Below are 17,189 nucleotides of genomic sequence, written 5' to 3' on the forward strand. Positions count from 1 at the left end.
AGGAGGAATTCCAGAAGTGGTCAAAGGATTTGCAGAGGGGGGGGGGGGGGAGATACAAGTGCATTGCTGGAAGCAGTGTTTCTTCAGGTTTTTCTGTGATAGCCCCTATAATTATGAGAGCTTTATTAAGGGGAATTTCAGTGTGTTGATGCCTGATTTGTTTTCATTCAACAGTGCTCTGTGAAGAGCTGTATCACTGCCTTTCATGTCACATGTGCCTTTGAGCATAGCTTAGAAATGAAAACAATCCTGGATGATGGTGATGAAGTCAAGTTCAAGTCATATTGTCTAAAGCATAGCAAAACCAAGCAAAATTTGATGCCTGATACAGAGACCCTCAAGAGCACAGTAGACCAGAAGCAATCTGAGAGGGAGAAAACCAGTTTGCGTGCTCAGAAACTTCAGGAACTGGAGGAAGAGTTCTACTCACTTGTGAGAATAGATGATGTTGCTGCAGAACTGGGGCTTCCTAAGCTCACTGTGGACTTGACCTTTAATTACTGGAAATTAAAAAGGAAGAGTAACTTTAATAAACCGTTATTTCCTCCCAAGGAGGATGAAGAAAATGGCTTGGTTCAGCCAAAAGAAGATAGCATTCATACTCGAATGAGAATGTTTATGCATTTAAGACAGGATTTAGAGAGGGTAAGTAATTGATGCTGTTATAAATGAAGCTGTTGCAATAAGAAAAAAAATCTGTACTGGAGAATGAGGGATAGAGTAACAATTAAATGAAAGATACTACATCATTGATGAGATTTTTATAGACTTCCCTTTTAACTCTCTGGTTTTAGAAACTACCTCCAATAAACAGGAAAGGGACTAATCTGGTTCTCCGACATGATGGCCACTGCTAATCTTTTCATTGTCGACATTTAAAGTATCCAAAAGAATAATATGTGAATGGAGAGTAAAATGGGATTATAGAATTATAAAGGGGTATAATTTGAAAAATTGGAGTATTTTAAAGGGATCATAAAGAAAGTGCTCTGGTGAACATAAAACTATACATTAACTGCAAGATAAGATGCAAAGATTATAAATGAAAGTTATCTTCCTGAGATCCTTATAATCCTCTGTAACCAGATGGGTGTCCACTGTCAGTTGAAGCAGTTTTTTACGCATGGTTAGTTACAACTGGAGTTCTAAAAAGAATTGTTTTAAGCCAAGATAATTCAATATAATATGCATCTTTAGATTTCATTTTTGTAAATAATTTTAAGTATACAGATAGAAATAAACTTTTGTCAAGGAATTTATTCTTAATGGTTTTTTAAAAAAAATATTTTGCAAGCTTTTTCAGGTGCTTGATTTTGTGTTTTCTGTAGGTAAGGAATCTTTGCTACATGGTAAGCAGAAGAGAAAAAATAAAACTTTCTCATAGCAAAGCACATGAACAGGTCTTCAATTTACAAGTCCAACTTATTAATCAGGAAATTGCTGCAGGTAATGAATGCATAACAGATTTATTTTCTATACATTAGTATCTCTCAACCTTTAAAACCTTATTTTCACTGGATCGTAAAAATTCTTTTTCACAAGAATAAGTTATCTAATACTTACAGCATATGCTATATTCAATTCATGTAATTGTAATATATTTACTGTAACAAATAACTGGATAATTATAGCATATACTAGAATATGGAAATAGACATCTGGTGAAGCTTGCATTGCTTTAGAGAGAATCTATACAGGATTCCACGTCTGGATAGGGAATCATCCCTTTTCTCTGAATCTTACCTTGCTCAACTGTTTTTCCCAGGCTTAGCCCTAATTATTTCTTCAAATTAATGTTTTTATTCAAAGCTTATCCAAATCTGTATTCTCCTTTTGCAAAATTACCCGCAGAATCATTGTATTAAATTAACTTTGGCACTCACATTGACATCAATTCTTTTAGCCTTTCAGCTTTTAAGCTGGAACTTAGCAGAAAGAAAGCAATTGACTGTGACCTTTGGATTTTTCTTTTGCTTGTAATGCAAGCCATAACTAAAGACAGTGGAAGAGTAAAGGGAAAAAAAGACACACAAGAATGTTGTGCTGGCAGTTGTAGTAGTTAACCATCGGAAGAAGGTTGGTAGTCTGTGAGCCCCCTAACAGCCCCTAGCAGCAGTACACCATCAGGTTCAGACAGTATAATAATTTGCTTTTGTTTGATTGTACAGTATAGTTTTTCCCATTTAAAAATATGCAGTCTAGATACCAACAGGCATCTATACTCAATTGTACAAGCAGTACATAAGTATTTGAGTTTTTTTAATAACATTTTTTGTTATGGATTACATTTATGTTCTCAAAACAAAGCAGCTTTAATACCTGCAAATAAACAGTATTTGGAGAGCAAAAAGACCATGTTCAGATCACTCCTTGATATCCCTGAGGCTCTCTTACACCACCCACTCTGACTGGACCCATTCAAGCAGTCTGCCCTTGGAGACAGATGGATCCAAATAGGTGCTAGAAGGAACTGAGAATTTGCTGTGCAGTGCTGCCGAAGCCTTAGCAACGGCTTGGAACCATAAGTCCACTGAGGCTCTGGACAAGGTTGAGCCTATGTGACCACTCTTGACCCTTTGCATCCATCATTTCCTATAGTTCATGGAGGAACTGAGGAGTCTGAAATGGGTTAAGAGATGCCTAGAGTGCCACTGGAGAAAAATGAATGATGACTCCAGTTGGACATTAGAGAATTATTAAGGCCTATCTCATAAAAATGACAAAACAATGCTAGTTATCTACTCTTATTGCTTCTACAATGGCCCCACCTAGGCCAGGTGGATTTCAATTATCATCTTCAGGGCTATGCAGAAGCCCTGTATAAAATTGCTTAGATTTGTTTCCAGTTAGAACCCATGCATAGTGCAGGACCTTATGAGATGCCTAGGGAGATATCTTGCTCTGTAATTTGGGAACAGTTGGTCCTGTTGGATTTAAGGAAGTGTGGCTGTACTGTCAGTGCAACTACCTGACAGTTAGATCCTTGTCCCTCCTGGCTGGTGAAAGCCTCCAGAATGGTGACCAGCAGGTGGGTTTATTCAGTGATAAATTCCTCACTGTAGGAAGGGACATTCCTGGGACCTTTTAAGGAAGCCTTGGTTTGTCCTGCTTAAAAAACCATCATTCAACCCCACTTATTTGGACAACTTTTTTCTAGTTTCCCATCTTCACTTTTTAGAGAAGATGGTAAAAGAGGAGGTTGCTTGGCAGTTTCAGAGGGTCCTAGATGAAACTGATTTTCTGGACCCATTTCAGTCAAGTCTGTGGAACAGAGACAGATTTGGTTGCCCTTATGGACAATCTGTGCGGTGAGCAAGATGGGGGTAGTACAATTATTCTTGTTATCCTTGACCTCTCTGGCTTTCAATACCTTCTACCATGGTCTCCTTTTGGGCCAGCTATGCAAGTTGAGGCTAGACAAGGCCGGACCAATTGGTGTTGATAGGGAATGAGAGATCCACTCCCATCTTTCATCTGGACTACTGCAATGCATTCTGTATGGAACTACCCTTGAAATCCATTCTGAAGATTCAGCTTGTTCTTTGGGGCCCTTAGAATGCCCATTTTACACCTCTGTTCATTGGCTATTGGTCTGGTTCTGGGTGCAGTTCAAGGTGTCGGTTATGACCTTCAAAATACCCTTAATGGCATAAGTCCAGGCTACCTGATGAACCATCTCATCCCGCTAAGACAAGCCTGCCCAATTTGTGCTGGCAGAGGGCCTACTGTAGATCTCGTCGGTCAAAGAACTCCTGACTATCGGGATCCAATAGAGCAGCCTTCTCTGTCATAGTACCCACCATTTGGAACTCCATATCCTCCAAGGTGCTTCTACTGTCCTATCCTTCCATGAGAGCCTGAAGACCTGGCTCTGCTGATAGGCTTAGGAACACAATTGGGAGGGGAGGGGGTTACTGTGCTGGAGATGGCTATCAGATTGATTGCAAATCCCACCCCTCGCTTCTTGCTTCCTTGCCTGCCCATCTTTTATTTTCATACGATCTGTTGTCATTGTTTCCTTTTTTCATTGTTTAGTGTATTGTTCCATTACTTTGCTACTGCTGTGTTTACACTTTTAATTTCTCTGTTTTTATTGTTGTAAGCCACCCAGAGTAGCCCTACAGCAGTGCTTCTCAATTATTTTCTGTCATGCCCCCCCTAGGAAGAAGAAAACATTTCGCGCCCCCCGCGCAACTGTAAATAGTATCATTTGTCTATAAAATTGTTATAAGTACACCTCTGCATAACACTGTATCCTTATTAACGCATAAGAGAATAAAAAAAGAAAGAAATGTGGATCAATTTACAACAAAGAATAGCTTTATTAACTGTAGCAGAAAAGATTTAAAGGAGCACAGGATTTAAAGGAACACAATATTAAAAAAATCTTTAACCTGCAAAACAAAAATATATAAAATAATTTGAGCTGAGCCCCCCTTTACGGAGCCTAGCGCCCCCCCTGGGGGGCCCGCCCCACTATTTGAGAAGCACTGCCCTACAGCAAGATAGGCAGCAAATAAATTTAACAAATAATTAAAAAGAACAATAGGGAATGTTAAAAAACTGTAATTTACATTTTGAATATGTGTGGTTGCTACTGTATATGTAACAGTTTCATAAAGGATACATTATACAAGTTTTCATGATAAAAGTTGGGTCTTAAATCTCTCTCTCTTACCTTTATCTCTTTCAGGTCATTCCTTGACAAGTGCACTAGACAATACATTGTTCTACCCTCCTCCTCGAATCACTTTAAAATTAAAAATGCCAAAATCATTGGGAGATTGCAAAAGCAACTTAAAAACTGGTACCAAAACATTTTCTCCTGATAACCATGCCATGATTTATAATAAAAGAGGTATTTCACTATCCAAGGAAACGTTTATTTCAAATATGAAATCCTACTCAAGATTTCAGCATGAAAACAGAAGCAATGGCTTACTGGAAGGCATTACAAAAGCTAGAATTGTAGCAAAGGATTCTGGATCTGAGAACTTATCTGAACTTTTCCATCCTGGGCAATCATCTGGCAAACCTCTGGCACTTCAAGCTACATTGCATGGACAGTCTTCTGTTGGGAATGGGAAAATTCAACACAATTCTAAATTAGAAAAATCTAATGGCTTAATGAGCAGAGTTAGAGATGTCACTCAGCGAGACAGCTCCAGCCAAACAACATACGAACAACAGTCTGTACTCTCAGCCCACCAGGCTAGCCAGAGTACCTTCAGAAAATCCACAATGGAACACTTTAGCAGGTCGTTCAAAGAAGCAACCAACAGTTTGGTGAGGACTACCGAAGATCTCAGGTGTGAAAAACCCTCAAGAAGGCTTTCAGTAAGAGAGCGTCCATGGGGCAAGCAGACTTTTGAATATCAAATGGGGAGTGCCCCCTATCAAGACAATGATGGGTATTGCCCTGATCTGGAACTCAGTGATTCTGAAGCAGAGAGTGAAGAGAATAAAGGGCAGATCAGACTGAGGAAAAGCAGCTCAGGCCGAGAAAGCCCAAACAAAGACTTCAGTAGAGATTGTCAAAATAGAAAAAAAAGAAACTTGATTTCTCATAGTTCAGTGCAAAGGTGATAGAAATCCCTGAAAATGAAAACAGCTCAGCTTTGTGGGTATCTAAGAGTAATGATTATAAACCTTGAGAAATCTCCAGGTTAGAGTGCAGGGTCCACAAGCAATTGACAATATTTCTCCAAACTACAATGGTTTGCTCTTTTGAGGAGATTGCTCCCTCCCCTCCCCCAACTATTTTTTGGGGGGACACACACTCAAAAAGCTCTTTCATCATCCTGTGACAATCTACAAAGTGACTAGATAATTCTTGTTGCAGCTGCAATAGGTTCTCATTTCATGAAAACACTTCAAGCTTTGCAAGAATTGTCACATTTTAAATAATGTCTGCTAAAGTGTTTTCCTGGATTGAGTCATGTGACTACTAGAAAAAAAATCATGTTCTCAGTCAATATTAGAACAAATTATATGAGCCTAACTAGAAGTAGGACCGATTTTAACTCGGTGGGGCTTACTTTCAAATAAACATTATATATCATCAGAATATATCATCCTAATCTATTGAGGAAAGTTTATAAACTCCACAGTTAATGCTGCCAAACACACACTGACCTCTAGATTTTTCCCAATAGTAAATGTCTAAAATTTGTGTTCCTTTTCACTATTATAAATTGCTGTATTCTGTAAATACCTTTTAACTTCTAGTATTTTTAAATTGTTTTTAATCCCTTTGTACATAGTAACTTGTTGTGCATTGCACCTGTAAAATGCAGCCAGCCAATAAAAATGGTTGGTATGTGGATAATGTTTAACACTAGAAGTACTTAATTTCTTTAACATATTCAGGCAATCACCGGTGATGCCAAATTTTCCCATATATTCTTAAAACTTGATTCCCTTCCCAACATGTTAGTATTTTTTGTAAGCTAACAAATATGTTCAGATTTCTGAGCCAAAATGTTTAAAATCAGTTTATGCAAAGGTCTGTGTACATTGAATTCTAGGTTTAAATAATCAAAAATCATAAAGTATTTTTGATTCCCAAACATCTTCATAGCTAATTTTGTTTTAAACTAACATATTGTAATATTATAAAATGCACCCACATTACATCATTACATAATTTATTCTTTTGTTCATTGCTGCATACATTGCTGCACACTGATTTATAATCAGAATAAAAATCATTTTATTTTTGGAGCAATCACATATTTAGTTTGGTAATGTAATGCCATAATGTGAAACAACAATAATTGCTGTACATTTGGAATCCAATAACAACAAATGAGGGCCTTGATGTCCTTGAAAGCCTTAATACTATTCAATTTACTTAGGAAGAATAAATTGACCCATGAAGTTATATAATAAATTTTGGCAGGTCTGTGCTTTTTTGTTTTAGGCATATTTAAAATTGCTTTGTCAGCTTTTATATCTATTTTTTGTCTTTAAAAAGTTGTATTTTTAAGGCATTTCCTTTGGTGTAAATATGCAATTGTATTTCGTTTTAAGTTTGAGAAAAGGTAGCCTTTGTGTTTTGAACCATTCAGAATGGTGCTAGAAAATTCATTTCTCTTCATACTGGTTCTGACTAAATTGGGGTACAATCTTTTCAGCAGCCAGGGGGAGAAAACATTACAATTCATGACTCATGCTTGAGAAAAAGAAAGAAATGGTGCTTCTGCAAGCTACAACTGTTTTGCAAATTTTAGATTGATGATTTAAAATAAATCTCATCAGGCAATACGTGTTTTTCCCTAATACTTTTATATGATTTCCATAGATACACGAAGGACCTTTTAACTTCATAATTTCAAGTATCTGTCTCCAAAATATAATTGCTAGTTTTCACAAAGTGTTCAATAACTAACTTTGCAGTGTTACCTTTAAATTTGTTTTCTTGTTTTGACACATATGCATACCCGAATTCAGTTTTTTTAAAAAAATGGACTATCTTTTTCAGACGTCTCCTTTTTACAATACTTTTTTCATTAAATTATGAAACTGCTAACCTTACCTTTTTCATTGTGATCATTTGAAGACTGTAATACTTAGGAAGACTGCATTTAGTTCTTTAGTTAATTCATGAAGGACTAGTAACATTCCTCCAAAAAAAAAAAGCACATGGGCAACCCCAGGTGTGTGTAAGTGGCCTTGAGGATCTTAAAGAACTTGCACATAATCCAGTATAGTCTCCATATAAAGATTTAATAATGTATGACTCTTAATTTTTATAGGACTAAAAATCAGATTAAATAAATATAAATAAGTTTGTATGAGTTTTAATGAATTCTGTGCATTTGATTAATTTGTTCCTTTATTAAATCAGTATGGGGATCAAACAAAAGTTCTGAATCAAACATTTTAGCAATATCTTTTCCTAGAAAAGACATTTATTTATGGCATTTATTATATTGATAAATAACTAAAAGCGGTGAATATACTTAATATTCCTTCCTCATCCTGTTTGCTGCATAACAAGAACCCTGTGAGGTGGCTTGGCTGAGAGAGAAAAACAGACCAAAACTCTCTCAGTTGACTTTCATACCACAGATGAGACTAGAATTCACAGACTCCTAGTTTCTAGCCTGGTGCCTTAACTATTAGACCAAAGGCATCCCGTGTTACATAAGACAAGGGGAGTAGGAATGCCTCTTTGATAACTTTTTTTTTTCAGAAAAACTTGCAACCTTTTGCCTGGTTTAGAAACAGTACTTTTTATTTGCTTGCTTTTGCACAATTAACGTTGGAACTATTTGCTACTATTTCTTGCAATTTGTTTTAAGATCATGGCATTATTGTTTCTTTTAGGAAGTGTGTAACATACATCTTTGGCTTAAAGGGATCCCCATATAGCTTCTAAATTTAGAGTAAGCTAAATATTTGATTTAAAAAAGAGGAATATATTAAATATAAAGTAGGTCAATAATAATGGCCTAAGAAACGACTGATTAAAAACACACATAAAAAGTATATATTAAATAAAAAGAATGGAGTGCCACAGGGGTTCGTTTTCTCTCTTCTATTCAACATATACTGTACATGAAATTGCTGAGCGAGATTATCTGCTGATTTGGGATTTGGTGTCATCAGTACACTGATGATATCCAATTATATCTTTTAACTCTGGCCTCACCAAATTGACTGTTGAGGTGTTGTGGAGACTGTTGGTTTGGATGGAAAGGAACTATCTGACTTGATCCAAGGCCCCAGTGGCTGTGGGTGTATGGATCACCAAAATCTGGGGTATTCCATCTTTGACTTTGAATGGTATATCATTTGCCCGTTCAAGAGTGGTGTGCAATTTGGGGATCTTCCTAGATTCAGCTCCTGCTTGATGAGCAGGTGGCAGCTTTAGCCAGAAGGTTCTTTGCACACCTTGATCTGATGGGCCAGTTGTGCCCTTTCCTAGATTGGGGACCCTTTAGACATTCATGACCTGGTCACTTCATAGCTTTACTTCAAAGTGCCCCACAAAGGATGGCCTTGAAGGCCACCTCAAAGCTTCAACTGGTCCAGAATGCAGTGGCACAGACAATGATGGCCATGCCTCAGTATGCCATGTAACATCTCTCCTTCATGAGCTGCACTGGTTTCCAATTCACTTCTGAATATGATCCAAGGTGCTGGTTGCTACCTATAAAGCTCTACATGCCATCTGGACTGGTTTATTGAAGGACTACCTGTCTTCCATGGTACCTGCCTGGCTGATTCAATCTGTCAGGGTTGGCACAGTCCAGTTTCTCTGATTAAAACGATGCAATCTATTGAGATCACAGAAGCACACCTCTGTAGCAGTACTCTGGAATTAGGTTGCTCCAGATTTGAATGGCTCCCACAGTTTGGCGTTTCCAAAGAGTCTTAAAAACTTGGATTTTTGCCCAGGCAAAGTGTGATTTAAGCCCTCTTTCTTCTTTTCCTTTGGTCCCATCTGGATCTGTTATTTCTGCCATTTTTGTTCCTTTTTATTTCGTGTTGTTTTCTTGTTTTTAAATTTTTTCATAATTTGTAAATCATTCAGAGTCTTTGCAAATCAGGAAGTATATAAATAACAATAATAATGTACTGCTCCCCTAAATTTGACAGAAAGAGCAGGCGATATAATTCTAACAAAGTATTACCACCTGTACCTTCCTGCAGACTTTTAAAGATGCATTACAGGGGACAGAGGCTTGGTGGTTAAATGCAGCACACAAATTCAGTACAGTAGGAAGTGTCCTTTCAAACCATTTGATTCCAACCCCTGCTTGGACTCAGAAGCATTATCCTAATTTAAATAAAGTATGTGAAATAGGTTCTGTTAACATACACTATATGCAACCCAAGGATCTGAAATAGTTTTTAAGATTTATGCATAGGTATGCACATAACTGGAGCATCAAAAGCTACATACAGCAGGAGGGATGGGGCTAACGTCTGTATGAGACGACATGCAATCTTGTAGCTCTAAGATTGCTGTTGATATCTTTGCTGCTGGACGGTTCTTTTGAACCTAAACCATCCTGAAGAGACGGTGATAGAGGGGTATATCCTGTTGATCTCAGGGATATCGCAAAGTCCCTGTTTGACCCAAGAGTAGCCGTTTCTTGCCGGCAACAGCAAGGCAGCCATATAGCTGCTGAAATCAGGACAGCTTCCAAACGGAAGAGAAACAGAAGAGAAGCATGTTGTGTTGGTGAGATTTTTTTCCCCATTAACATCTGAGAGAACACCCTAAAAGACTAAAAATAAAGTTACAGTTGAAGACAGAAAGTGAATAAGCAGCGAGATTTGGCCAGAAAGTCAAACTGATTGTTTTTATTTTCTTCCTTTCTAAAGTGGGAATTTTTGTTGATTTTTACAACGTCCGTTATTTTTTAAACTGGATTGGGTTTTTTTCCCTCTTCTTTTTCTTTTAAATACTGGCATAAACATTTTCTTATTGATTAAGAAAATGGATTTTTTTAGTCTTCCTTTGAACTGGGAGAAAGGAAGCGTCTAGTGCTAAAAAAAACAAGTAACACTGCCACCCAGAGGCTTTGAAACATTGTTTTCTCTGCATGTGTGTTTTGAGAAAAAGTCCTTGAGCCAGCCGATAATGGGGAAAGCAGTGAAGATTGTTTATTCAGGTGCTTTCCTGGGATATCGGTGAATGGAGGCTGGACTGAAAGGGAGCTTGGCAGTTTAAAGCTATAAGTTTGTGTGACCTTGGAAAAAGAGAACTGACAACTCTGTCTGGAACTTAGTATGAGAACCTCAGTAGTGGTTGTGATTTCTTTTTCTATTTACCTTTATTTTTTCTTTTTCCCACTTCATTGCTTCCCCCTCAGACTTAGTTATTTTTATCTGATTAGAGGCTTTTGGCAGCAGAAGTCTAGCGTCTTTTTGCTTTTTCTCTTTCTTCTCTCTCTTAGCTCAATCCTTTTATTTTTCTTAAAGCAAACGTTTCCTTTCCTTTTTCCTTTTTGATAGATATAACTCCCCCCCCCCTTCTTTTCTTTTCTCTTTCTCCCTTTTTCCTTTTGGATTTTTGATTCTGTTTTAATATGATACTGAATTGGATTAAGTTAAAAAAAACCTGAAGATCATAACTGCCCTTTTTTTCTTCTTACTCTTCCTATTTTTATTGTGACTGATCTGCTAAAATCTTTTGCTTTTCCACCCTTTTTTCATTTTTTCTTTTTGCAAACATCTGGAACCAATTGGATTAGGGCTCATAAGAGCCTAACGTCCCCCCCTTTTTTTCCTCCTATTTCTGTTTTTCTCTCCATTTTTTTGTTTTGTTTTTATTTTAGGATCATTTTGGATTACAAATATCCTCCACATAAATGGATTAAGGAATAGAAGAACCCAAAAATGTTGTACTTCCCAGCCAATAAAGCTCATTAACTTGGTGGAAATGAGTAAAAAGATAACGACCGCCGACTCTTCAATACCAACTTCTTCACCATCCGGAAGGCAAAGGTCAATCCAGATGATGTTGCAGCAGGAAAAAGACAAAGAAGGGGCACTACAAATGATTTAGCAAGGGATCCAAAATATAGAAGAATCGAAAATATTGAAAAGCGAACAGAAAAAACAGACAAGAAAGTTGAGAACATCTACCAAATGATGAAATTTGAAGATAGAATCCAGAAAATTGAAGAAAAAGATGAACAAAGAGACAAGAAAATCGGAGATATTGATAATCGATTAAGTGTGGTCGAAAAAGAGAAAAGTGGAATATTAGGATGGGAGATTGACAGATCAGAATTCTACCTCAGATTCCAAAACATAGAAGAAAAAAAGGAAGGGAACTTGGCAGAGATAATGATAAAAATTCTCGCAGGCGCCTTGAAGATAACCAAAGAGAAGATGATGGAGTCATAGATGAGGTGTATCGAGTCTTTACAAGATATGCAATGAAAAACAAGCTCCCAAGAGAAGTCCACGTAAGATTTACTAAGAAAACAATTAGAACACAAATACTACAGATGGCAAGAACTACATTGAAATACAAAGACAAAGAGATTGTGATTCTGAAACAGGTATCAAGAATACTGAGAGAGATAAGAAGAGAATATCAATTTTTGACAAAAATTCTACAGAAAAAAGGAATTAATTATAGATGGCTGATCCCAGAAGGTTTGATGTTTCTATGGCAAGGACAAAGACGTAGAATAGATTCAATTGATAAAGCAGAACTATTCTATGCAGAATACTTTAGAGGAAAGAGGGAGAGACAGGAAAAGAAGAATCATTAATTGAACTAGAAGATAATGGCCAGGCTGCGACTGGAAAAGAAGAAGGCGCAGTAGGTGGCACTGGGGATACTAAAGAACAATGAGAACCGAGATCTACTAGAGCAGTAAACCCTACCTATAAAACATAAACATGGAGGAGAGAAAAATAATTTCAATAAATATAAATGGACTTAACTCAGTTATTAAAAGAAGGAAAACATTTCATAAATTAGAGAAATTAAAATGGACATAATTTGCCTTCAAGAAGTACACATTAAAAAACAACAGGAACAATTATTGATACAACCTAAACTAGGGAAAATATTTACTACATTGCCATGATGCAAGAAAAGAGGAGTGGTTCTGTATATTAAGAATACAATTTCAGCAGAGCAAATCTACACAGATGACGATGGAAGAATCTTAATGGTGGGAATTATGGACAATAACAAGAAAATACTTTTAATAGCAATTTATGCTCCTAACGAAAGCCAAGAGGAATTTTATAAAAAAATACATATGAAAATAATTGAATTGGACTATGTTAATATTTGTATGATGGGAGACTTTAATGGAATTGTAGATCAGAATATGGACTATAAAACACAAAAAAACAACAAAACTAAATAGAAAGACTCTTCCTAAATCCTTTTATAAAATGACTGATGAAATAAAAGATATATGGAGAGACAGAAACCCCACAAATAGACAATATACTTCTACTCAAATAGACATTTATCATGGTCCAGATTAGATATGATATGGATCTCAACTGAACTGATTTGTGATATACAGGAAATTGACATAGAAACAAGTACCTGGGCAGATCACAATCCAATGACAATTAAGTGGAAAGGACAAAGGAGAAGATCTAGATGGACTTTAAATACTTTATTAAAAGAAAAGGATTTTGTACAGAAAATGAAGAAAGAATTGGTGTTTTTCTTCAAAGAAAATAAAAAAGAGGACACGTCAATGCAGAATCTCTAGGACACAAAGAAGGCCTATGCCAGAGGCTTGATAATAGACTATACAAGAAAAAGAAATATTAAGAAAAGACAAGCTTTTAAAATACTGGATGATGACTACAAGAGATTTGAAAAAGAGCTACAGAAGGCCCCACAAAAAAAAGGATATTAAAGTAAAAATGGACACAACAAAACATAAAATGGGCTAATGGAAAAGGAGGAATTAGCAGGAAAAATTAGAAGTGCTAAACAGAATTATTTTGAAAATGCAAATAAACCAAGAAGATGGTTAGCATATAAATTGAAAAGAGAGAATCAAGAAAAATAATGCAACTAATAGATGACCAAGGGCAAATTGATTATGGAAACAGAGAGAAGAAAAAAATTATACAAGAATACTATGGGAAATTATATGAACAAGAGAAGATAGAGGAGGAAAGAGTTAAACAATATGTGCAAAAAGCAAATTTACCCCAGATAACTAAAGAAACTGAAATGATGCTAGAAAGTAATATAACGATAATATAATTAGTTGAAGTCTTTAAAAAACAAAACAATGGAAAAGCTCCAGGTCCAGATGGACTACCAGTGGAATTTTATAAGACTTTACAGGAATCGTTGTATCTCCCATTATTAGAAGTTATGAATGAAGCCACGTTAAAGATGAAGATACCCAAATCTTGGTCAGAAGCTTATATAACACTGGTGCCAAAGGAGGACACTGACCCACAGTAAATTAAGAATTATAAACCAATTTCCCTGCTAAATTCAGATTATAAAATATTTGCCTCAATACTGGCAGAAAGACTCAAAAGATACTTAAATAACTTTATTCATCCTGATCAAAAAGGATTTCTGCCAAAGAGACAAATTAAAGATAATATTTTATTTATTTATTTATTATTCATGCTTCTAGACCGCCCCCTCTCCCAAAAGGGACTCGGGGCGGTGTACAGTCCATGCAAAATATATCAAAATACAATAAAAATTGAATATGTACAGTTGGAATGGAGGAGGTTAAAAATGGAATTAAAAGAACTGTACAAAGCAATATATATAAATATAGGATTTTGAACCCCTAAAACACACACAATAAGTTAAAAACAATACCCCTAAAATAACCAGTTAATACATTTGCCAGGAGGGACAGTTGTAATTATGCCAGGCCTGCTAATCGGAACAGGTGAGTCTTCAATTTTTGCCGGAAGGAGCGGAGGTCAGTAGTGGTTCTAATGTCGGGGGGGAGGTCATTCCAGAGGGTTGGGCCCATCACAGAGAAGGCCCTACTCCTTGGTGTCGCCCGTTGGCATTGCCTAGTGGACGGCACCAGGAGAAGTCCCTCTCTGTGTGAGCGAATTGGCCGCAGGGATGTATGTGGGAGGATGCGATCCCGCAAGTAACTAGGTCCCGTGCCATGGAGCGCTTTAAAGATGGTAATCAGCACCTTGAAACGCACCCGAAAAACCACAGGTAGCCAGTGCAGCTCGCGCAGGAGAGGTGTTACGTGGGAGTACCTCGTACTCCCCATCACAGCCCGCGCGGCTGCGTTCTGAACTAACTGCAGTCTCCGGGCGCGTCCCAAGGGCAGCCCCATGTAGAGAGCGTTGCAGTAATCCAGGCGGGACGTCACCAACGCGTGAGTGACCGTGCGTAGGGCATCCCGGTCCAGTAGGGGGCGCAATTGGCGCACCAGGCGAACCTGGTGGAACGCCCCCCTCGCCACGGCTGCCACATGGTCATCCATTGACAGCCGGGCATTAAGGAGGACGCCCAAATTGCGCGCCCGTTCCACAGGGGGCAATTGTTCGCCCCCTATGGCCAGCGATGGAATCAGCTGGCTGAACCGAGGTGCCGGTAGCCACAGCCACTCAGTCTTGGAGGGGTTGAGTTTAAGTCTGTTGTCCCCCATCCAGACCCCGACGGCTTCCAAACACCGGGACATCACTTCGACAGCCTCGTTGGGGTGGTTTGGGGTTGAAATATACAGCTGGGTATCATCAGCGTAGAAGTGACACTCAACCCCAAAACCACGGATGATCTCACCCAGCGGCTTCACATATGTGTTGAACAGAAGGGGCGAGAGGACCGACCCCTGTGGCACTCCACAAGTGAGTGGCCTCGGGGTTGACCTCTGTCCCCCTGTCAACACACATTGCTTCCGGTCGGAGAGGTAGGAGCCGAACCACCGCAGAACGGTACCTCCGACTCCTATCCCCTCCAACCGGCGCAATAGGATACCATGGTCGATGGTATCAAAAGCCGCCGAGAGGTCTAATAGGACCAGGATAGAGGAACAACCTCTATCTCTGGCCCTCCAGAGATCATCGACCAACGCGACCAAGGCTGTCTCTGTGCTGTGCCCGGGTCGGAAGCCGGACTGGCGTGAGTCTAGATACTCGGATTCGTCAAGGTGTTGTGGAAACTGCTGCGCCACCACATTCTCGACAACCTTCGCTAAAAACGGAAGGTTGGAGACTGGACGATAGTTAGCTAGCTCCATTGGGTCGAGTGCAGGCCTCTTAAGTAAGGGTCTCACCACCGCCTCCTTCAAGGCGGCTGGTAAGGATCCCTCACCCAATGAGGCATTCACCAGGCCCAGAAGCCAGCCTCGGGTCACCTCCCAAGATGCCAGTACCAACCAGGAGGGACACGGGTCCATTAAACATGTGGTGGGTCGTAGCCGTCCACGCAACCTATCCAAATCCTCGGGGGCAACAGAATCAAACTCCTCCCAGGATGGTCTCACAAGACTCGCTGTTGGCGGCCCGTCTGGTCCACTGAGGGGGGCCCAATATGAGAATAATCCTGGACACTTTGGAATATTATGAGGCACATCCTGAAAAACAAATGGTGTTGATATAGACGCTCAGAAGGCCTTTGATAATGTGAATTGGCAATTTATGTTGCTACAGTTGGAACAGATGGGCTTTGGCAAGAAATTTATTCAAACCATACAAACCATATACCACAAAGATAATGATAAATGGAGAATTGACAGATTCCATTGATAATGGGAAAGGCAAGGTTGCCCACTATCACCCGTGTTGTTTGTGTTAACGTTAGAAGTCTTAAATAGAAACATTAGAGAAGATAAAGACATAAAAGGAATGGAAATTTAAAAAGATGAATATAAATTGCAACCATTCGCAGATGACCTAGTCTTCATTTTAGAGGATCCATTGGAAACCGCACCTAAATTGAGGAATAGAGGAGTATGGAAAAGTAGCAGGTTTGAAAATAAATAAAGACAAAATGAAGATTTTGACAAAGAACATGCTAGCAAATCAAAAGGAAGTATTGGCGGAAGCTTTGAAGATTCAGGTCACGAACAAGGTTAAATATTTGGGGATATATTTGACAGCAAGATGTAGTACACTTAAAGAGAACAATTATTATAAACTTAAACAAATTACGACAGACCTGGCCAAATGTGAAAACTTACAACTGTCGCTAATAGGGAGAATATCAGCAATCAAGATGAATATACTACCCAGGATTTTATATTTGTTCCAGACAATTCTAATTAGATTAGAGAAAGATTTCTTTGAAGACCTTAACAAAATAGTATTGAAGTACATTTGGCAGGGAAAGAAAGTGAGAATAAAACTTAAACTGTTACAAGATGCTAGAATAAGAGGAGGATTTGGCCTACATAACTGGGAGTTATATTACCAAGCAACAAGCTTGATGTGGGTTAAGGAATGTGTAACGTTAATAAACTCTAGATTATTGACTTTAGAAGATCATGATTTGTTGTTGGGTTAGCACACTTTCTTAAGATATAAGGCAGCAATGGCGAACCTTTTTTGGCTCACGTGCCATAAGTGGGGGGAGCGCAGGGGGATCGTGTGCAGGCGTGCCACACCCATAATGCAATGCGCAACCCCCCCAGTGCGCTTGCGTGCACTACAGGCGTGACCCCATTTTACATCCTTTTTTCGCCCTCCCCAGGCTCCAGAAGCTTTATAGGAGCCTGGGGAGGGCGAAAACAGCCTCCCCC

General features: G+C 38.5%; 1 protein-coding gene across 4 annotated transcripts in view; it reads left to right on the forward strand.

Annotated features, from left to right (window-relative positions):
* Window positions 1–7,795, forward strand: part of JADE3 (jade family PHD finger 3) — a 33,356-nt gene extending 25,561 nt beyond the window's left edge. For all 4 annotated transcript variants that reach the window (XM_081949524.1, XM_081949526.1, XM_081949523.1 and 1 more), the window contains 3 exons: window positions 175–645; window positions 1,329–1,446; window positions 4,694–7,795. In XM_081949524.1, the coding sequence (XP_081805650.1) occupies window positions 175–645; window positions 1,329–1,446; window positions 4,694–5,586 (1,482 nt within the window). In that variant the 3' untranslated portion in view covers window positions 5,587–7,795. The remainder of the gene's footprint in view (window positions 1–174; window positions 646–1,328; window positions 1,447–4,693) is intronic.
* Window positions 7,796–17,189: the final 9,394 nt, after the last annotated feature.

This window comes from Natrix helvetica, assembly GCF_964273705.1.
Source record: "Natrix helvetica genome assembly, chromosome: 3".
In the NCBI taxonomy this organism is placed as follows: domain Eukaryota; kingdom Metazoa; phylum Chordata; class Lepidosauria; order Squamata; family Natricidae; genus Natrix; species Natrix helvetica.